The 23528-nt window shown below is 47.1% G+C and overlaps 2 protein-coding genes across 2 annotated transcripts in view; one reads left to right on the top strand and one right to left on the bottom strand.

Moving 5' to 3' along the window:
- The window catches only part of LOC126518587 (splicing factor C9orf78), a 112203-nt gene that overhangs the window by 59919 nt on the left and 28756 nt on the right, over window positions 1–23528 (bottom strand). The window lies entirely within an intron of this gene.
- LOC126518589 (tigger transposable element-derived protein 6-like) lies at window positions 11134–11687 on the top strand. Its single transcript, XM_050168367.3, has one exon. It carries the CDS (start codon window positions 11154–11156, stop codon window positions 11685–11687), a length of 534 nt encoding a protein of 177 aa, XP_050024324.2. The 5' UTR covers window positions 11134–11153.

Below are 23528 nucleotides of genomic sequence, written 5' to 3'. Positions count from 1 at the left end.
GATGTTTTTGCCGCTCAAACTTTTCATGCAGAAGGACGCTTTGCCATGGCTGACATTTTTATACAGTACCTCAGTTGTACAAACGTTGGTTTAACAAATTTCATAATAACAAACTTTTGGAAGATCCCCAGTGGGTTTTCTATACATTCTATGCAAAAATCTTTCAGTTAAACGAATTTCTGAATAGCGAATATCTGAGTTGAACGAACCTGAGGTTCCTGTTGGACAGTGTTAAGAACGGCCAGCTGCAGTGCAAGTTTTGCCAACCAGTTGCGACTGTGGAAGCAACATCTCGGGAGCATCGCCGCCAACCTCTAGCCAAGGCGTGGCGAAGTCGACTTTGTGTCGATATCAATACGCGCATCCTTCACTCTCCGTCGGTTCAGCTAGGAGCCATTGTGACGGAATGAGTTCGGCGGGCCAACTATTGTTACCAAACTCCCCAACGCGGACCTGATCTGCTACGGGTGCGCGAGTTGCCGCGGGAACGCCGTTTTGCGCTCCTTCCCACGCCCCAACCAAGACGCAAGACAACGCGCTACCCGGAACGGCTCCGAGTTCTATGAAATTCGCGTGGTGTCGGTTTCGGACCGTAAACACGTGTGTGTGTGCATGTGTGTGTGTAAACTGTCCTGCAGAGAGGCGGATAGTTTGCGATGACTAAACGAACGTTCGCATCACCTTGTATCGTGGGAGGACTGAGTGTTTAAAAACTGCTGTTGTGTGGATGCTCGACACACTTCTCTTAAGCAGTTATGTTGGACTGAGACTCTCTCTCAAGCAGTCATGTTAGACTGATATAAATACTGTAAATAAACCCATATTCCTCGTTCTCGATGAGAAGCAGTGCTTCCCTTCATCAACGTCCTCAGCGTGAATAAGTTCGACGACGGCATGGGCCAGCTACCTTCGAATTCATGCCGGACTCCAATCTTGACAACGGATCGCAAGCGATGGGATTGAGCCCCCAATCCTGACAACTGGCTGACAGCGGTGGGATGGACTTTGCGACGTGGTGCTGTGACTGCAGTGAGTGCTTGGTTCTTGCTTTGACTCTCTAGGCGTCATTTTGTGGTTGTTCTGTTTAGAACAGTAGGGAAGCTAGATTGTTGAGTGTTAGCTAGGTTGTGTTTTCCTAGCTAGATTTAGCGAGCAGGACCAAGGCAGTAAAGCAGCAATTATGGAGTTAAGGACACTGCCGAGAGACGAATTGTTGATTGTTGGTGAGGAACTTGGCCTAGATGTACGCAAGGAAATGCTAAAATCGGAATTATTGGAGCTAATTTCCGAAAAGGCCAGTGAGGAAGAAATTGAAATGGGGTTTGAACTTCTGAAAAAAAGAGAGAAACGGGACAGAGAAAGTGAAAACGGGACAGAGAACAACGGGACAGAGAAGAACGGGAAAGAGAGAGAGAGGAACGCGATAAAGATCGCGAGTTAAGAAAAATGCAACTTGAACTTGAAAGCAAACGTTTGGAGTTGTCTCAAGGAAGTGAAGCCACTCTGGGACGATCAAGTGAGGCAGAATCGTACCGCATGGACACGCTATTAAAGCCATTTGAGGTCGGGACCGACATAGGCTTGTTCCTAAGCAATTTTGAAAGGACTTGCGAAAAGATGAACTTCGGCCTGAGTACATGGCCACAGCGGTTGCTGTCTATGTTGCCGTGTGAGGCGGCGGAAGTAATCGCCAGACTGAGTGCACAGGATGCATATGATTATGCAAAAGTTAAGGCTAGTCTCTTGAAGAAATACCGCTTTTCAGCCGAAGCTTTTCGGCAAAGGTTTAGGAGCACAGGCAAGAAAGATAGCGAGGGATATCCGGAGTTTGCATATAGCTTAAAGGCCAACCTAGTCGAGTGGCTTAAAAGAGCGGAAGCGTACAACAGCAGAGACATGATTATTGAATGCATGTGTCTAGAGCAGTTTTACAAAACCATCCCCCAAGCTGTGAAACTGCGGGTGCAAGACAGAGGGAATGTAAACACTGTGGAAAGGGCGGCTGAATTAGCCGAAGAGTACGCAACCCGTAGAAAGTTGAACGCCGAGGACGGAAACTTGGATGGTCGAAATGGACCGCGGAAACCAGTTCTGTTCAAAAAGGGTTCGCAGACTAGACGATCGGAGCCTGTAGACATGGAGGAAAAGCCCGCAGAAAAGAGCGAGGAGAAACTTAACGGAGAAACTGCACAAAAAGAACAGAAAAAGAAATTCGAATCTTTTTGACCAATTCGCTGTTACAAATGCCACAAACTGGGACATATAGCTGTAAACTGCGGGAAACCTAGTGTAGTTTTCTCCTACGTAGAGGAAAAAGACGAGAATGTGGAACTTTTAAGTCCATATCTTCACGACCTGCAAGTTAATGGGAAACCATGCCGAGTGCTAAGAGACAGTGCCGCCACGATGGACATTGTCCATCCGTCTTACGTGATGATAGATGACTTCACCGGAGAAGTAGCATGGATCAAACAGGTTTCAGAAGAACACAGTGTGTGTCTGCCCATGGCCAAAGTCAAAATCAGTGGACCATTCGGTGAGCTAGAGACTGAGGCTGCAGTTTCCAAATTTTTGTCACTGCAGTACCCTTGCATCTTTTCGAATCGTTCGAATCAGTTACTGCGTGACAAAGGGCTTAAACTGGGAGAGGGCATAGTACAGGCATTGACCCGAGGCCAAGCTCGTAAAATCGCGTCGCTTTCGGCTGAAAATGCACAAGCTCCTCCAGCGGAAACAGAAAAGGGGATAACTTTAATACCCAAATCCGAGCTAGGCTCGAGAGATGAAAAAACAGTTGAGGAAAGCCTGCCAGCTGACTAGTTCAATGAGAGCGTAGCACTAGAGCATCAAAGTTCTAGCCTGCAAGAAGAGCAAGCTGACGCACTCACAAGCGAGACAGGGTCGTTATTATCACCGGCCTCAAAGAACTTTGATCAGCTCTTACGTGTGGATAGAGAGTCACTGGTAGCCGAGCAAAAGTATGATGAGAGCTTAGCTAAATTACATGACACAGCTAAAGAAGGCATTGCTAGGTGCAACGTGACGATACATGAGAGAGGAGGATTGTTGTATCGCCACTACAGAGATCGAAAGGGTAGGATTTTAGATCAATTAGTCGTACCTACTAAGTATAAGGAGGACCTTTTGAGTCTCTGTCATGGAAATGGGTGGTCTGGCCAACTAGGCATAAACAAATCAAAGGAAAGATTGCTTATGGAATACTGCTGGCCTGGCTGTTTCAAAGACGTAGAAAACTTTGTAAGATCATGCGACGCCTGCCAGCATTCTGGTAAACCAAGAGAGACATGGAAAGCTCCACTGAAGGTAGTGCCCTTAATAACAGAGCCTTTCAGACGACTTGTAATAGATACAGTAGGGCCCCTTCCAAAAACAAAATCAGGCTACAGGTACTTGTTTACCATGCTGTGTCCGGCTACAAAGTTTCCAGAAGCAAACCCTCTGAAAGAGCTCAGCTCCACCGAAGTAGTAGACACGCTTTTGACAGTGTTTGCACGAGTTGGGTTTCCAGCCGAAATTCAGGCAGATCAAGGGTCAGTATTCAAGAGCGCACTGACTTCCACATTCTTGCAAAAGTGCGGGGTAAAGTTAATACACAGTTCTGTCTATCACCCTCAGTCAAACAGTGTAGAGAGGTGGCATTCGGTGCTTAAGCGAGTTTTGCGTGCGCTCTGTTACGAGCACAAGGAGGACTGGGAGAACTGTCTGCCGGCAACTTTGTTTGCTTTGCGAACGGTTCCACATGAAGCGACAGGGTTCTCGCCAGCAGAACTAGTGTATGAGAGGACACTCCGTTCTCCACTGAGAATGCTAAGAGAGATGTGGGAGGAAAGAGGGGAGAGTCCAACAGTGGTGGAATACCTGCTAAATTTGCTGGAACGACTAAGCGCAACCCACGAACTAGTCGGAAAAAACATGGGAGTAGCTCAAAAGAACGCCAAATTCTATTACGACAAGAATGCGAGGCTTCGTACGTTTAACGCCGGAGACCAGGTAATGATCCTCAAACCTTCAAGAAAGAACAAGCTTGAAGTTCACTGGGACGGGCCCGTTAAAGTGTTGCACAAACTTTCAGATACTAACTATGCTCTGAAAATGCCCGGTCGCAGGAAGGAAGTGAAGATATATCACTGTAATTTGATGAAGCTGTGTGTAGAGTGGAGCGGAGTCGTTAACTATACCATAAAAGAGCAGGATGACACTAGTACCAAGTTTAAGGAGTATAGGGTGACCTCCAACTCTGAAATCGGCCTAGAAGAAGTAGTAGAACACTTGGTAAGCTCGCACGCTCTAAGACCCGAGCAGCTATACGAGCTAAAAGGGGTGTTAGGGGAATATCTCGACAGGTTCAGCGATCGGCCAGGTAGAACCGAACTAATAACGCATGAAATAGAGCTGACATCAACCGAACCAATAAGATCAAAGCCTTACAGGGTGCCTCCAAGACAGAGAGAGGTTATGGAGGCAGAGATACAACGCATGCTAGAGTTGGGAGTTATTGAGCCCGCTGAGAGTGACTACACGTCACCGCTAATACTGGTAGAAACCCCTAAGAAGGGCCCTTGTCCGTGTGTTGACTACAGGAAGTTAAATGCCATCACTAGGGATCAGCTGTACCCAATACCCAACATTGAGGAACGAATTGGAAGAGTTAGCGCTGCTAAATACATTTCAACTATATATCTCGTGCGGGGGTACTGGCAAGTTCCCCTTTCAGAAAGTGCCAGCCGCTATGCCGCATTCATCTCACCTGTAGGCACTTTTCGCCCTCTCGCACTCAGCTTCGGGCTGAAGAATGCGCCGTTTGGCTTCTCTAAGTTAATGGATATTGTCCTAAAAGACTTGCAGGAGTTCGCCTTGCCCTATCTTGATGATATAGCAATTTTTTCGGACAGCTGGGAACAACACGTATCGCACCTCAAACAGGTGTTCTCACGGTTGAGGGAAGCCGGGTTAACAGTGAAAGCGGAAAATTGTAGGTTTGGTTGTTCACAGGTTACTTATCTGGGCCATGTTGTCGGCCAAGGCATGAGACGGCCGGCCGAGCTGAAAATGGCTACGATTGAAGAATTTTCTCAGCCGCGCACGAAAACAGACCTTCGTTCATTTTTGGGATATGTGGGGTACTATCAAAGGTACATTCCGAATTACTCGCAAATGGCAAGTCCATTAACGGACGCCCTCCGAAAGGGAGCACCGAGTAACGTACACTGGGATAAGGACAAAGAGAACGCTTTCCAAAGTTTGAAAACGCTATTGGTTTCTCGTCCTGTGCTTCGCGTGCCAGACTACACAAAGGAATTCATAGTTCAATGCGACGCAAGCGAGAGAGGTATGGGCATGGTACTTAGTCAGGTCGGCAAGGATAACGAGGAGCATCCGATCCTCTATGCCAGCCATAAACTAAATGTAAGAGAGTAAGCCTACAGTGCTTCAGAGAAGGAATGCGTTTGTTTAATTTCGGCCGCCCTGAAGTTGTCGTGTTACTTGTACGGAGCGAAGTTCATCTTCGAGACCGACCACTGTCCTCTGATGTGGCTCAATCAAATGTCACACAAAAATGGCCGCTTGCTCCGATGGAGCCTCACTCTCCAAGAGTACAACTTATCCGTTAGATATAAGAAGGGAAAGTTGCATAGCAATGCGGTTGGTTTGAGCAGACTAATTTGAATTCTGCGTATGAGGGTCCCGCCTAAATTTTAGGGTTACTAGTGTTAATGTTGTTAAGCCAGGAAGATCAACTCTCATTTAGCAGGATTCCCTCCATGATTGCTGAATTTGTCAGCACGAAATTGCTTCAGAAATTGGCATAGCAAAATGCAGAATTTTTTTTGTTTCTGCACTTATGTTTTTTAAAATTTTTTTGAAGCCTAGCGGGTCTAAAGTGAGAGCCAAGGTACGTCATCTCGGTGCAGAGCCGTGTTGTGGGGTTCATTTTGCAGTTGCCTGTCCTTGTTGGATGTTTTGGGGCGGTGACATCAATACACAAGTGGTCGCTGCGAGCCAAGGCATGAATCACCCCCTGGCCACCAGCTGTTCTCTTCCTGCCCAGCAGTTGTCAGCGCTAGACAGTCGAGATTTTCTGGGCCATGGAGGCGCTGTTAAGAACGGCCAGCTGCAGTGCAAGTTTTGCCAACCAGTTGCGACTGTGGAAGCAACATCTCGGAAGCATCGCCGCCAACCTCTAGCCACGGCGTGGTGAAGTCGACTTTGTGTCGATATCAATACGCGCATCCTCCACTCTCCGTCGGTTCAGCTAGGAGCCGTTGTGACGGAATGAGTTTGGCGGGCCAACTATTGTTACCAAACTCCCCAACGTGGACCTGATCTGCTACGGGTGCGAGAGTTGCCGCGGGAACGCCGTTTTGCGCTCCTTCCCACGCCCCGACCAAGATGCAAGACAACACGCCACCCGGAACGGCTCCGAGTTCTGTGAAATTCGCGTGGTGTCGGTTTCAGACAGTAAACACGTGTGTGTGTGCATGTGTGTGTGTTAACTGTCCTGTGGAGAGGCGGATAGTTTGCGATGACTAAACGAACGTTCGCATCACCTTGTATCGCGGGAGGACCGAGTGTTTAAAAACTGCTGTTGTGCGGATGCTCGACACACTTCTCTTAAGCAGTCATGTTGGACTGAGACTCTCTCTCAAGCAGTCATGTTAGACTGATATAAATACTGTAAATAAACCCATGTTCCTCGTTCTCGATGAGAAGCAGTGCTTCCCTTCATCAACGTCCTCAACATGGATAAGTTGGACGACGGCATGGGCCAGCTACCTTCGAATTCATGCCGGACTCCAATCTTGACAACGGATCACGAGCGATGGGATTGAGCCCCCAATCCTGACAACAGTAACACCGGCTACAATTAGAAGATGCTGGCACAAATCCAGCCTCTCCCCCCTGAGCAGTGAAAGCGAACAAGACGAAAAGCACGACGAGGTGATAGACCCCGGTATCTGGACAGAGACCACACCCCAGTGGTCTGTCGTCAGCTGGATGCTGACAGCAACACTTTGTTTAACACCATGTGCAGTGACAGTGAGCTCATTACCCGTGCTGCAATTAGATCTGGAAATTGTTTCCAGCGTTTGTTTTAAAGAAGAGTGTGATGAGGAAGATGCAACAGCAGAGGAAGATTCAAATACTGTAACTCTAGCTGAGCCTGTAGGATGCCTTGGAAAGTTGCAAGACGACTTGTGTCACCATCAAGCGGTGCCAGAGGAAGTGCAGAAAAACATAGACTCTCTGGACAGCCGTGTTACTTCTTGCACTTTATGAGCACCCATGCAAATGAATTTTTTTTTTTTTGAAATGAGATTCGCAGCAACACAACTGTTCCATACTTTATATGTATGTTGATGTACATAACTCCATAAATAGCACTTCCGGCCCATCTGCTGAGCCCTATGCTGTTCCATATTCTAGTGAATATTGAGTTTAGTGAACTTTCAGTTATGTGAGCTATTTCCTTGGGTCCCTTGAACTTCACTCAAGTGAGAGTTCACTGTAGTTTTTGTTAGATTTACTAGCCATACAGGCTCCAAATACATGTGTGAAATGGCCGTAAGCTTTAAATTGAAACCAGGTCACAAAATTACTTCATTAAATAAAAAAAAATACACAGTTTTCAATGTAACTAAGATTGGTAAATTAGAATAGTTTGTTACGTAGAAAATTTCCTTATATCAAGGTTCGACTGTAGTACTTGCAGACAGTGTGAAAAAAAAAAAAAAAAAAAAAAAAAAAAAAAAACCAGACAACGCAAGCACAGGCTGTCATGCTTGTCTGCTGCTCTTTCTCTCTCCTTTTTTTTTTCTGTCTCTACGTACAGTAGACTTGTAATTGCAACTCCAGCATCCAATTTTTCAGATAATTTGATTCTAACTGAAGGTCCCGGCCAGCACCCATACATGGGCCAAAACTAATTTCAATCTTGAAATTGGCCCTCCCTGGATTATTCCAACTTTAGTGGACAGCACGAATGCACCTGACCCCAACTCAATGGTGACCCCAATTGTGACCATCTAGACAGTAATGCAATGATGATGATGATGATTAATTTGGCGTTTTGCGGCGCAAGGGCTAAGTATGGCCAAAGAGCCACAGTTAATGAACTGACAATGGAGCAATGAATTACGGCAGCTGGTTGTGACGTGGCTGTAAAGAGGCCTTTTAAATAAACACAGTTACTGTAAAGTCCATAAAATGAATATGTAATAAAATGAAAATGATCAATGAAGTGTACTATTAGCACAAAAGATAATTTCTGAAGCGATGATAATACGGACTACAATATGTCAGTGAAAATTTCCACAAAGCACTACTGCATTTCCAGAGCCCTTAAAACGCAAGGGCCTGGAAGCATGTGCAATACGAAACTATGATATCGCACCAGCAGCCTCTTGTAAGAGGATGCGCTACGAATTTCTAACGCTTGTCACTTTCAATAATCAAAAATCAATTAAAAAGCTTAAAACTGATTTACTATAATAGAAACAGCTATGGTCCAAGGAACATTGCCGGATGGCAAGAAATATGCTCTCTATAAGAAAAATACTTTTTATGCAGAAGTTCTGCTTCCTGGTATTCCAGCAAAACATGAAGGACAGTGACCCTCTCACCACATCTGCCACAAGTTGGCGGCTCATCAACAGAAAATTTTGGGTGACATACTTATCTGAGTCACAGACTAGGACATCAAGGTGTCGTGTTTTCGTTGTGGAAGTACAAACTGTGGTTTTATTATGTTCGTTTCAGTATCCCACAAGTGCTAACAATGCTTTTCAAGTTTCTTACGTAAGAAAGGCTTAAGATCTTCGGCAGGAACAGCCTCAATAGAATTAACAGCTTCTGATGAAATGACATAGCGATTTCATCGGCAAGTATATTAGCGCCTATTTCTCTATGCCCAGGAACCCAGTATACTATCACATGCTGATGAGATGAATAAACAGTGCACAATAAATGCATACTGAAAAAGATTGTGCGGACACACGAGGACAATGCCGAAAAAAGACAGGGACGAGTGCGAACCCACAACTGAAGTTTATTCCAAACACATACACGAATAAATAAGAAAATCGATACAGAACAAAACAAGGCTATCATTTTGAACATCACATGTTACCCTGTGTACCCGATTGAGTTGACCAAGAACCGAAACTCCCTATCAGAGAAGCGGACTGAAGTCTGACTGATGCACTTATCTCTGCTGATACACATATGGAAGGCTTCCATGAGCTCTCGCACGAGTTGATCCCTGTGCCTGAACCGGATTGTTGTTTTGTTAAAGAGCGGTTTGCATTGGCTCTTTTTCTTATTGTTCTTGCCACATGTGCGACAATGTTTTGGAAGGTTATCAAGGAAATCTCCCCCAAGCAATCTTTGGTGATGATGATTATAGTGTTTTGTGGCGCAAGGGCAAAGTATGAGCAAAGAGCGCCAAGCCAATCTTTGGTGTTCTCCTAATCTTTCATTAATGCATCGTCCGGTTTGGCAGATGTACGTGCGCCACAGGATAATGGCAGCTGGTAGACAACTCCCGTACCACAAGGGACGAATGGGGCTGTGTGCTTGATATTGCAATCATTTTTTCTTTTTTTCTTTTTGCAGTCTTCTTCCTTCTGCCTGTGCACCTGTGAACAGATTGCTGTCAACTTCCGAGGGGAGGAAAACACTATCAGAATGTTGTAACGCCTGTGGGGATATGCGACTCTCACGTGTCCCCTGATAAGTCAAACCTCGATACATCGAACATGGATATATCGAATTATTGCGTATATCGAACAGTTTCTATATCATGTGGAAAATCGCATGCATTTTTAATTTTTTATTTCGAACGGGGCCGGATGTAAAATGGATATATCGAACTCCGCCGCCCCAGACCAAGTGCGCTCTGTTGACAGGAGGTGAGCTTTCCCGCAACACTCTCGAAGATGGCGGCGCAATGGCCGTTCCAGACTGCTGCGTACGACAGCTGCCCACATCGGTTGCGCCGAGGGCGCCATTTGAATGTAGCGGCGGATGTACGCCAGGCCAGGTTGGCTAGTTTGACAACGTCAACGACACGTGCGTCTCGGTGCTGCCGCTTGTGCTACGCCAGTTGTTGTTAGTGTGTGTGTGGCTTAGGCCTGTCGTGATTGGTGTGACGGCTGCAAACGCGAAGAAGCGGACGTCCCTGACGTTTGCTGCGAAATTGGAAGTGATACAGTGCGTTGAAAATGGAGAAAAGAAGTCGAGCATCACCGAAGCTTTCAACATCCCAAGGAGTACTTTGAGCACTCTGCTGAAAAACAAGAGCGACATAAAGGCTAAGGCGGAACAGAACCAGCATTCAGGCACGCGGCGGGTGCGCAAAGCTGCCTTTGAAGACGCCGTACAAATGGTTTATCAACGTAAGGGCCCGGAATATTCCTTTATCAGGACCAATGCTACAGCAGAAGGCCAAGAAATTTGCGTTCATTCTCGGCGCCGAGAACTTTAACGCCAGCAGCGGCTGGCTGCAACGTTTTAAGGTCCGCTTTAACATTCTCGGGAAGACAGTCGCGGGGGAAAGTGAGGACGCCAATGAAGGCGAGATCAAGAAGTGGCTTGAACAAGAGTGGCCTCAGATTCTCGCCAAGTATGAGCCCAATCAGATATTTAATGCTGACGAAATGGGCCTGTTCTGGCAAATGCTTCCACGACCAACGCTCGACACCCGCGGAGACAAGTGCCACAGCAGCAAGCTAGGCAAGGCACGTATCACAGTTCTGTTGGCTGCTAATATGGATGGAAGCACGAAGCTGCGGCCGTTTGTCATAGGCAAGTTTCAAACCCCGAGGTGCATGCGCAACTGCCCCAGCGTTCCGGTTACATATGCCTAGAACAAGAAATCGTGGATGACTCGGGATATATTCCAAAAATGGTTGAAGGCATGGGACTCTGAGCTGGCGTGTCAAGGCCGGAAGGTTTGCCTCATCGTCGACAATTGCACAGCACACCACACAGATGCCCAGCTGAGCAGTATTGAAATTAATTTTTTGCCGCCGAACACGACGTCGAAGCTGCAGCCATTGGACCAGGGCATTATTCACGCTTTCAAGTCCATTTATAAGCGTCAGCTGATCGACATTTTGCTGCTCAAGCTGCAGATGGGCCAAGAGCTAAAGACAGACCTTTTGAGTGCCATTCAAATGCTGAAAGCCTCGTGGGACAACGTCAAGCAGTCGACAATAGTTCACTGCTCTCGGCATGTGGGTTTCGTGAGCCGCATTGAAGAAGCTTCCGAAGAAGCAACCGAAGATTTGATATTGGATGGCACAGAGGAAGAATGCCAGCTCGAAGAAACCTGGAGCCAGTTGGAGCGCTTTGTCGGTGCTGAGCCACACAGCATGTGCATTGAGGACTTCGTTGGCGGTGACGACAGCACCGGAACAGTGGCGGAGTTAACAGACGTGGAGATCGCGGCAGAAGTGACTGCTGAGCGGCCAAACGAAGACGCTGCCGAGGCTGATCCAGCAAGCGCTGATGTTGCCCCGCTCCCGACTGCAACTGAGGCTGTAGCTGCTTTGGCCGTTGTACGCCGCTACTGCGGCGCAATAGAAGGCACTGGACTGTCTCTTGTGGACCGTTTGGACTATGTTGAGGACGCCGTGGTCAAGCACGCGGTTGCCAATATGAAGTAGGCTACGCTGCTTCAGTACTTTCAGCGAACGAAATAAATACTTTGTTTGAAGCTTCATGTGAGTATCTATTGCGCCATGATTGGTTCATTGATTGATTTGTGTTAGTTTTTTACACGTTTTCTACGTGATTTTATATATCGAATTCTGGCTATATCGAACTATTTTGCGATCACCGCGCTGTTCGATATATTGAGGTTCAACTTACACTGTTTTCTCGCATAGCTCCCGTCTCCTGTAATCCGGCTTCGCCGCGTGGCTTTACTGCGGTGGTCGGTATGCTTGCAGGGTAACACGAGAGATGGCGCAAGTGTTGCTCTGCTAACGCCGCCTAACGGCGGGGTTACTTGGGCGCAAAAAGGAGAAGACTCTTCCTCTTTGGCTCGGGATCGGCAAGTGGCGCAGACGTTCCGCGCGTGCGCCGATCCATGCTTCTGCGAGACCATCTCGCAAGGCCTACCCTGGAATGGACGAACACGATCGTTCGAACGCACCACCATTCGCGTGACCGTATGTGCGAACGATCAGGCATTAGTGTCCAGCATGGCGCAAACATATTCGCTTGTTATCTGGTCGCGGTGAGTCGGACTTCCGCGATTTGTCATGCGCCCATCGGTATGTTTTGTGGATAGCAACTTGGCTAGCAGGCATTGGTCTATGAAAGGAGCAATAAATGCCCTTGTGATTGTTTGCACTACTGTGTTGTCTGTCGTTCCTTTGTCCCAAGAGCACGGGTGAGAAGCCCACACGCCCTGCTACATCCTTAAGGCCATGTGCCAATTTGTGCACATATGGTATAGTGGCAACATTTCGACGGCCTGTTTCCTAGAGTTTGGGTCACGAGCCTGCCTTGATACATCTTGCCAGTCTCCCACAAGCTTCCACGATCACATGTATAGGGTACCCACTCCCTTTCAGCCTCTCCCAACTGGAACGCAACACTTATTTATTATTACCCTCAGAGCCAAAGGCATTAAAGAGGGGAGTGGGTTACAGCAAATGAAAAAGGAAACAAATACAGGCAGTTAGAATGTTTAGGTACAAAGGCTTCTGATTATACAGTTTTAGCTAGGGGTAAGAACGTCATAATAAATTGATTGATTGATTGATTATTAATGTTTAATGGCACAAGGGCCAGGTATGGCCAATGAGCACCATTTCCTTGGTGATGAGTTCGCAGTGTAATTATGAGTTCTATGAAATTGGTGTGACGTGGCTGTAAAGGGGCCTTAAAAATAGTTGCACTAAAGTGCGTAAAATCTGTATAATAAGATTATGGCGATGACGTATGACGTGTGCTATGAACATTAAGATGCATTTAAGAAAAATAATACAATGTGTAAAAATATATCCGGTTATAAGATGTGCTAGAGCACTACTGCCTCCTTAGAGCCCTTGAAACACAAGGGCCTGGAGGCATGTGCTATACAGTACAACTATCCCAGCGTCATCCTCTAAAGAGAGGAAGCGCTACGAATGCATGGGACTAATAACATGTAAGACCACATCTCTGAGGAAACCTAGGACTGTGTCTGTATTAAAAAGCAGTTCTGGACCGAGAAACATTGCAGGATGAAGAGGAATGTGCTGCCTGTATGCTAAGGAAAAATGTCTCATTCTCTCAGATTCGGCTTGGAGTCGTCCATCGTGTCAAATATTGAAGATGAGGTCAGTGGCTCTGCTCTGCCAAGGCTTTCAGGGTGGCGTAATGTAATTGGTTCAGCCGATGAGCTTGAGACAAGCATGAGAGAGGTGCCAGCTTTGAACTCGAGTACGGCGAACGGCAGTGGTAGTGAATGGCGGTGAACTAAGAGTTCAGACAGAGCTAAGAGTACTGTGCCGTCGTCTACAGAGTCACAAGAGATACTGACAAAAGTGCAAGACCAGGCAGGTATCACGGTGTCTTCTGAAACAGCGATTTTGCGACAATGGTCCTTATGGTCAGTGATAATATCAGTTGAAAACTGAAACAGCTCGATTTCGGTGTGGGCGCAGTCAATGATCGCATGATGTGTGGAGAGAAAGTCCCAACCTAATATGACGTCGTGTGAACATGATGGCAACACAATGAATTCTATGATATAGAGGACCTCCTGAATTACGACATGAGCAGTGCAGGAGCCGGATGGCTGAACATGCTGCGCGTTGGCAGTTCGAAGAGACAGTCCAGAAAGCGGCGGCGTCACTTTTCCTATCTTCAGGCAAATACAGGCATCTATCGCTGAAAGTGCAGCGCCCGTGTTGACAAGTGCTAGGGTCAATGTTCCTTCGATTGCGACTTCAATAACATTCTTCGGGGAAGTGTGAGGCCTTATACATTTCGCTGGCACCGCAGTTCTCGCCTCCTGAACTGCGATATTTAGTTTTCCTGGCGCAAAGGGCTCCGCCGCCGGTGCATGGGGGAAAGCGAGCGGCGGCGAGGAGAAGGTGAACGGCGAGCGGCGGAGAATGCGGTGTCGATGGCAGAAGGGGATTCAAAGGCGTCCGAATAGTTGCGGCATTGTTGGAAACGTGGCGCATACGGACGCACATTGTTCGGGACGTTCGGTGTAAGCAGGCGACAGTGACGTGCCACGTGTCCAGCACGGCCACAATAAAAACAAATCGGACGGTTGTCTTCCGTGCGCCAGTGGTCTTGAGGTCGTGCATAGTTCACCAGTGGACGGACTGGAGGGGATATGGGTGGGCGCAAAGGTGGGCGAAGGGGGCCATAGGTCTGTGGCGCAGGCCTCACATCGCGGCTTCGGCGTACGTCAGGGGAGTGGCCGTCGGAGCCTGCTGTAGAGAAGGCGAAATGTGGTCGAATACCTGTTCCTTGACAGATTGGAGAGCGGGCGCCAACGGAGTACTCGACTGGCCGTGTGCAAGTGGAATCAAGGAAAGCCGACGAGCCACCTCTTCACGGACGAACTCCTTGATCTGTAGCAGCAGCGAAGTGTTATCCGGGGGCAGCAGCCAAGCTCGACATTGAAGTGGCCTGAGGTGTAGATTGGTGGGGGGCTATGCGTTGTTTGCGCAGTTCGTCGAAGCTTTGACAGAGACAGACGAGTTCAGAGACTGTTGACGGATTTTTCGCCAACAGCATCTGGAAGGCGACATTTTCAATGCCTTTTAAGATATGGCGGATCTTCATGGCATCAGCCATTGTGACGTCAACGCAGTTGCAGGGGTCGACAACATCTTCTATATAGCTGGTAAATGTCTCCCCGCACTGTTGCGCACGGCCACGCAAACGTTGCTCGGCGCGAAGCTTGCGAACCGCGGGGTGCCGAAATACCTCTGTCATGTTAGTCTTGAACGCCGTCCACGTCGTCAGATCACGTTCGTGGTTGCGGTGCCACACGCTGGCGACATTGCTGAAATAAAACGACACGTAATTCAGTTTTTTGGTGTTGTCCCAGTGGTTGTGGATGCTCACCCGGTTGTAGTCAGCGAGCCAGTCTTCTACGTCATGGTCTTCGATACCACTAAAGATGGGTGGGTCGCGTTGACGCAACGGGCTGGGGCAGACCACGGTAGTCACCGGGGCAGCGGGTTGTGGTTGTGGTGGTCCTTCTTCCGGCATAACGAAGACGGGCTGCAGTGTCCGATTATGAAGTTACAGAATTCCCGTTGTACCCCGCACCTCCACCAATTGTAAGGGGGTTTATTCGGCTCGTAGAGCAGCAGCGACAAACTCAGCACCAGCAGGTAGGGCGCAGCCAGCGAAGGAACTGGCTACGAGCTACGCGATGGCAACAGGGCTTTTCAGCCTGCCAATCTTCTTCGTCACAGTGTTCTTTTTATTATTTTCTTTTTTTTTTTAAAGGCCTGTCCCCGTTAGCGACACGGCAAATCGCCGCACGCTGTTTGGAGTTTGCAGACTGCCGGCCAACAGCTGTTTTGCTGGCAAAAGGCGAGATCTGCCTGTCACACAGTACAGAGGATCTCCCTGCGGAACAGCGATGTGGACACTCAGCGACAGAGGAGTGGTCGCGGCTACGCTCACCACCGCTGATCGCTCACTGCCGATATCGTTGCTAAGCCTTTTCTGGCTCGCTACGAATTGGTAGCAAACGGCGCTTCAGAACGAATCGCCAACGCTCCCAAGCAGCAATGTTTTGTTGCTGTTGTTGCCGCTTTGCCCCCTCTTTGCAACAACTTCACAAGAAAACGTCGATATTTGCGGAGCCGCCAGCTGCGATGTGAGCGTGGCCAAGCTGCGGTTCGCTGTCCGCCGTCGAACTGGACTGGTTTTCAGAGTGATGAACAGCACTAACAAATCTTTGGTTTAATAAAGGTCATGTTACATAACATTTTAAATCCATGCCCACTGCATTTTTTTTTTCTTGTGGGAAAATTTTGCCATGCCATCTTAAATTTTAGTGCCGTTCCGGGATAGCACCCCCTCCCCCCCACTTTGCGGTGATTTCGAATTGATTGAGGAGGGTCGCTTGCTCGGAATTTTATGGTAAATTTATCGAGGAGTTTCTTGCATTGTTTATTCATATAATAAATCCACTCAAAGGGGGGAAGGGAGCTTAACTGATTCCCGGCTTCATATGATTACTGCCGCTTCTTTGCATTCCCACTGTGACTCAACTTCTTTTGAAATTGAGAATGGAAGGCACATGGAATAAAAATCTAAGGACACCTAAGCCCTTCATAAGAGTTGTGAATGTGAAAGCATTAATATCCAATTGAACACTGCTGAGCAGTCCTTCAAGTTATGAACTCTTCGCAGGCAAGCGAGCGCACTGAGATGCTTGGCACGTTTTTGATTTGGCCTAACCCATCCGCAGTTAGAACGCAGGTGAGAGCTTTTGCTGACAAGGAATGCGCGGATAACACAGGCTTTATAGAGAGAGGGTGACATAGCGCCGTGACGATGGCCTCACGAAACATGTGGCATGCTGGTGTTCTGTTCTGCATGCTCTGCTCTGTTGAGGCTCTCTTGTGATGTGGCGTCACAGCCAGCAGGAATTTAGGTTTCTACAAATACCTGACACTGGCTTTTTCAGTCAACAAGCCATTTGACGCTTCTGCATCATAATTTTTAAACTAGCACCAGTTTCAAGATAGGTGCCATCAAACTTGCTATAAGAATGCACTTCTTTTAACAACTTGAAGCACAATAACTAAAATGCCGCTGCACTCCACTGCACATTTTGGGAACTGGCATCATGTCTCAAAACTGGTGTTATCCTTAGAATTTGTTACAAATGGATATGCGAACTCACCGGCTACAATTCGTAAATGGCCACATGTGCCATAAAGCAATTACTTTAAAAGTTAATTAGCAGAATTTTGGCACCTGGACGTGCACTTCGATTTGTCATGCAAATAATGCCTGCCTCTTATATCTGCACCAAAATGACCCTCAAATGTTATTGTGAAGTTCCCTAATAAAATGTTTTCGGCAGAGCTGCCACCCATCTAAATGGAATAACACTTGACACGAAGGTGTTGACAACAGCATCTTCTCATTTTTAAGAGCTCATTTGTTCTCAAAGCCTAGGGTTAAGAAAATTGAATGTTTATTCAACTATAGGCTTTGTCACTCAGAAAGCAGAAAAAAATTAAAAGTGATGGCACGTTAACAAAACTAATTTTTACAGCAGTATATCCCCGATTACATCGTACAGCAGCCAGAACCTTGCAAGGTAAAGAGAAACAGAACTAGCTACCGCCACCAAGGTTTTGCTTACTGACGCTGTTGAACCAAATGCACCCAGAAAATGGTTGCGATGTATCTGTTCTTCCTTTAAAAAAGCTATGCAACATATCTGTATAATAGGTTCTGTTGCTGTGGCAACATGTTAGGTTCTGTTGCTGTTGTATGCATGCCTGTGCTGAAGAAGGTATAAAATGGATGGGGAATTTCAAATAAACTTCCAGTTGGCAGTCAGTGCTTGTGTTTCCTTGTGTCCTTGTTTTATTTGTGCTGTTCAACCTCAGTTGTAAACATGAACCACCTAGCCTTCATCAAGATCTTACTGTAGTAAGTTCATGTTCTTTTTTATTTCAACTTTATTAAACTTGTTTCAAAAAGCTGTATGAAATCTTTCCACAATAATTTGTTTATGGAACCTGATCGTTGTTTTTGTGTCTTTCTGTACGATTTTTTCTGTTCTTTTTTTCTTTTTCTTAAAAGCATTATGTAAAACGCATGCTTTCGGTAAACTGCTATGGAGATGCCCTGTGCATGAGGTGGCCAGGTTCCCTTTAAGCTGCAAGCTGCAGCATTTTTACCTGGTCATCCTCGCAACTCTATTGCAGAATAAATTGAATTCAATTCAAATTCTGAAGTGAGCAATGTTAAGGCCCTAATTCCAAAATAAATATGCATTAACACGTTTACTCTACTTTAATGATAGCGAAATTTTCTGGATATTAGCATACAAACCGGCCACAGGCCGGTACTGTGTATGGTTGTTGCTGCAGCGATAGGTAGCATCTTGGTGACGGCGAACGTGAAGAACGGCAGGGTCTCCACTGTGTTGGGGCAATGCAGTCCGCAATATCATGAGTCCGTTGACCAACCTGTGGACGTGGCGTGTTGACGGCGAAGCCTCATAGTCCCAAGTTGCGGTATGGGCACTGGTGATAGAAACCCGCTTCTCCGCAGTGGTAGCAGAGCAGGCGGTGGTTAGGAGTGCGCCATACATCTGTTTTTCCTGGGTAGCTGAACTGGTCGAAGGAAGCGCGAACTGGTGGCTGTGGCGGTGAACAACGGAACTGGGACGTTATCGGGCCCTGGTGCGGGCACACAGGGGGAGTTTGACGGCGGGCTACAGCAGCGTAGGTCATCACTTCCTGCTGATGCCGTGGCGATACGGGGACTCCAAGTGACTGCTTAATTTCCTCTTGGACAAGGTCAGCAATGAATGCCACTGAGGCTACGTCGAAGGGAACATCCTACGCAGTTCTTGGCGTACGACGGTTCTAATGGCCTCTTGGAGCTCGTCGGAGCCTAGTGCTTGAATCTCGTTTTTCGGCGAAAGCACTGCGCGGTTGTATTGGTGGGTACGCATTTCTCAAGTCTTATCAATTGTTGCCTCTGTCAAACTCAGCTATTGTCTTCAGGGGGTTGCGGATCAGTCTGGCAGAAAGTTCTAGCTTTAAGCGCTGCATTAGGAAGCATACTTTTTTATCCTCTGACATTTCCAGGTCGGTGTGTAGGAAAAGACTGGTCATCTCTTCCGTGAAGATGGCGATGGTCTCATTGGGCATTTGCCTTCGGGTTTCCAGCAGAGCTTGCCGTCACTCTTTGTGCACCAAGCTCGTGAAGGTCTGCAGGAAGTCGTGGCCAAATAGGTCCCACATTGTTAAGGTGGTTTCTCGATTCTCGAACCATGTTCTGGTGGTGTCTTGAAATGAGAAGAAATGGCACAGCTTGTCGTCGCTGTTCCAGTTGTTAAATGTAGTGACTGTTTTATACGTTTCCAACCAGTTTTCTGGGTCTTCAAACGATGATATGCGGGAGGTCGGTGGCTCCCTGGGCTGTTGCAGCATGATGGGCGATGCTGGGGCTGCCATTGTGGTTGTTGACTTGGCCACAGTCATTCCGGTTGTCTCAGGTAAAATTCCATGCTCTGCGGCTTGCTCGATGGTCCGAGGCGACACTGATATTGTCTTCTGTACGTGGGGTTGATGGGGACGTGTGATACAAGAACGCAAAAGCACCTCCACCAGATGTCACATTGTAGTGACTATGAAAAAAAACTGTCGCAAAAATGTGAACGGCAAAATTAACTTTTTATTGGGCAAACCTGTGCCCACAAAAGCAAGTTACGCTCAAAGCACAATGACAGCAGCGAACACAGTTGGCGATCGTTGAAATCTGATCTGCGGGGCAAGCCTGTAGTCTTTTATACATGAGTCATCGAAGGTTGCAGAATAATCACTGGTGCCCACGTGTCTTCAAGAAAATACTACACAATTCGCATCGTGCATACAATGAGATTACACACGGTTCGGTGACAACAGACAACGGATAGAACCATTGATACATGCAGGTGCCTCCAGCACTGAGTGATAACGTTTAACCTTTGTTAGCCGGTGAAGAAGTGGTCACCCGAGAAAGATAAACAAGCCCAGGAGCAAAACAGCGCCTGCTACATCGAGACCGTTGCAATGCTGACTTGAGCAAGTTGAGGGAGGTTTGTTGGAGCTGTAAGTTATGTATAAATTATTTTATACACGAGAGACGCTGTTTCAAATACAGTGTTCCCTCACTATAATAAAATCAGCGGCATGGCGAAAAAATTCGTTATAAGCGGTAACTCGATATGAATAACCACATGAGAAAAGCTAAAGCAGTCCAGTTTTAATTGTGCCGCAACTGCGAGGAAGTCAAAATACAATGTATTCAGTGAAGCAAAACATTATTCAGCTGCAAAAAAGGCAGTGAGCTTTAGCTGTTTCAAGTTCTTACAGGGCGCAAGCAACCCCTGCTCTAATTTGACCCAGCATTGCATGAGGTCATGGTCGCCGCCCATGCATTAAACCTTATTTTGCAGTAGGCGTAGGTACTCCCATGTCTGCACCATAATTGGCACTTCACATGGCTCTTCATCCGCCAGCTCTTCGTTTTCATCGGGGCCACCAACAGTGTCAATTAGTATCTCCGCATCTGTCGCTGGGGCAACCATGGGAGCAGCAGCGTCAGCCAATGCAAATGTTTTGAAGTCGCCTTCTACCTCTTGGCCAGCAATTTTATGAACAGCCTCGTGCACATAGCTACAAGTCCAGTCATCGTCAGGCTGGTCATTGTCAGGGTTGCTGACGACGGCGCAGGAAAAGCCAGCGTGCGCAGAGCAGTTGGCGACCTTCAAAGGTGCGAGTTCTTTTCATGAAAAGTTCAGCAAATGGATCGCACCAAGCAAATCAGTGTTGTAGCTCTTGCTAGCACCATATTCTGTGAGCATGTGCTGCAGAAGATCCTTGCGGTACGGCTTCCGGGTGGCCTCAATGATGACCTGATCCATCGGTTGCAGTACCACGGTTGTGTTTGCAGGCAAAAATTCCACAACGATTGCCTTCAGGTTGTTGACCTTCCCGTGGCTCGAACAATTGTGAATTATGAAAAGCACTTGCCGATTCTTTGTGTCACACTGTCTATCCAGAAGGCACACATACTGTTCAAAAATAACAGCAGTCATCGATGCTCGCTTGTTACTTCTGTAGATGCATTAATTGGGGAGTGTTGCATTTCAGAACCACCGTGGCTTCTCCGCCTTCCCCAGTCTCAACAAGGAAAGGTTGTTCTCGCCTGTTGCATAGGCACCAAACAGCACCGTGGCATGCTCCTTGCACTGTTTTTCTCCGGATGAGAATACGCAAGCGGTAGTGAACGTACGATTCGGTAGCATCTTGTAGAAAAATGCAGCCTCATCAAGGTTGTAGATGTCTTTCTCTTTACACTTTTCAATAAGAGCTTGGAGCCTATGTTAGTGACATATGTCTACAGTGTCACGGTTCACGGCTGTGTTTTTGCCAACAATCAACTTCGAGGTGATGCCACATCGTTTCTTGAACCACTCAAGCCAGCCATTGCTGCACTTGAAATCTATATGGCCCATTTCGAGGGCGAGAGCTTTTGCAGCCAGTCCATGGGAAGATTGGCACTCCTGACGTTCTTCAGCAACTGTAGAAGTGCACCTTCCACTTCGTTGTATTTTGAATCGCGATTGCTCTTCGCTGAGAAGCTCTATTCAAAGCCATCCACACAGCTTCCTTGTTTTTCAATACAGTTGATAAAGTAGACGGCGGTACGCCAAATTCCTTTTTGCGTTGGGGGTTTGCATGATCACTGGGCAATATTTTCCCAAGGTGTGCAGTCGTGAAGTTTGTGCAGCCACAAAGTTTAGGAGTGTTTTTAGCGCACCGTTGTCGACTGCACTGTGCTAATTCTATGGTTCAAGTGTTTGTGTTTGTGCACAGTCACATCCGTGTCATTGACAAATGTCTAAGAACAAAATTCAATGAGCCTACCACGCATTTAGACCGTTTGTCTAAAGTCGGATGGCGCGAATTGAGCATGACCGGCTTGAGAAAATCGCCAGAAAAACACCAGCTTGCGTTGACCCGCCATGTTGATAGCCTGACTCCCTGCTGGTGCACTCAAATTTTTCGTGTTTTTGGCACGTTATCGGTTGATTTGCAGTCAAAAGTGCAACGAAGCTAGGGGCGGTGTTTTATTGCGATGCAGGCCAATTATGGCGAGCGGCAAGCAAATTTCTAGACCAGCTTCCCGAAAGTTGTCTTCCCCATTTGTTAACGTAGCTCCTTGCGTCGAACGTGGCATGTATAATAGGGGGGACACTTATTTTTGTGCTTTTTGGCACATTTCAGCACTAGAAGTGCTCTTGAGAGCGGTAAAACTTTGCTCATTGAGCGCACCCCATGGAATGCTACGGCGCAAGTCTGCCTGCGGTCTTTTAGCCACTTTTCGGCATCCAAGAGACCGCAGTTTTCTGGCATCGCAAAGCATCAGGAAAACTCTATTTTCGTGTGGATTCTATAACGGGGGACACCTGCGATAAGATTGCAACCGAGATTAACGGTTCAGGTGCGCTGCGCCATGGAAATTGACAGCTTCCACTCGCTCCACTCTAAACAGCTGGGAGCATTCGACACTCGCTTGGTACCCGTCATTAGGCGGTTTGTGGACTTGGTGATTTTGAGGCCTGTTCTGTGCCTGCAGGGGACTAATTCGTGGGCGGTACTAATTTAACTCTGCATGCGCAAAAGGGTCGCCGCCGCCAAGTGACTCCGCTCACCCAAGCGGGTCAAGCTCTTGGTGCGCTTCGAAAGAAATTTTGAATACAGCAATATATCGAGAGATTACTGCACTGCACAAGCATCGAGAGTACGCCTTTCCCCGTTGAATGAGTTATGCCAATTGCATTAAGCCGGGATACATGGCTTTCAGGAAAAGAGTTGGTTTTGGCTTAAGACATGACATTTTGAGCAAATATTCCATCTTAACGAAAAAAGGGAACACCAACCAAGACAAAAACGTTTCAGCTCCCACGTGGGAGCCAAAGTGAGCAATGAGAGTGCGCAGAAGGTTATGCAGGCGGAAGCATCCCACATACACATGTGGTAGGCTGCTGCCACAGCAGTCGGGATGAACATGGCGCATGCCTATTTTTCAGTCGCAATATAATACATGCCTTGCCCAAGTCTATTTCACGACTGAAAGATACCGAGTGCTCAGCAATTGCGTTTGAGGCAGTGTTTTTCTTGTTTACATTGTTTGCGGGCTGTTGTAATTTTTGCCTAACATTTCGTCATGCCACCTTCCCGACCAGATGAGATTCCGTCAAACCCTGGATTTGGTATTCAAGCTTGTGTGTTTATGGCAAATATACAATTAGATTTTTTTCTAAGGTAACTAAAAATAAAAGTTAAATTTGGTAGTGTAAGAAATTTGCAGGCGAGATGCAAAAAGAATTTCCCAGAGCAAGAGAGCTAAGATTAGGCAGGTAAGTAACCCACCGTGGTGGCGTAGCGGCTATGGTGTTCCGCTGCTAGGAAAGAGGCCGGCATAAAATCCTGGCCCCGTCAGCCACATTTTGATAGGAGCGAAATACAAAAATGCCTGTGTTTTGTGCATTAGGTCAAGTTAAAGATCCCCCAATGGTCAAAATTATTCTGGAGTACCCCACTACGGTGGCACATAAAACTGAAAAGGCAGCAAAGTTTCTGAATGTCCAAAGAATGCAAATTGAGATTTTATTGTTTGTGTCCATGCTTTAGGTGAAGTTTTGACATTCCAAAGTTCTACATTGCAAGTGTGAACTTTTGTTGGTGACAAGGTTTCAAAATGTTGCTGTGTCCTAAAATACTACAAACAGT

The sequence above is a fragment of the Dermacentor andersoni genome, chromosome 1 (genome assembly GCF_023375885.2).
Source record: "Dermacentor andersoni chromosome 1, qqDerAnde1_hic_scaffold, whole genome shotgun sequence".
NCBI classification, from domain to species: Eukaryota; Metazoa; Arthropoda; class Arachnida; order Ixodida; family Ixodidae; genus Dermacentor; species Dermacentor andersoni.
The sequence above is the reverse complement of the archived record's forward strand: the minus strand, read 5'-3'. Positions and strand labels throughout refer to the sequence as shown.

Coding starts and splice junctions, on each gene's coding strand:
- LOC126518589 (XM_050168367.3), top strand. CDS start 11,154: ATGGGCCAAGAGCTAAAGACAGACCTTTTGAGTGCCATTCAAATGCTG.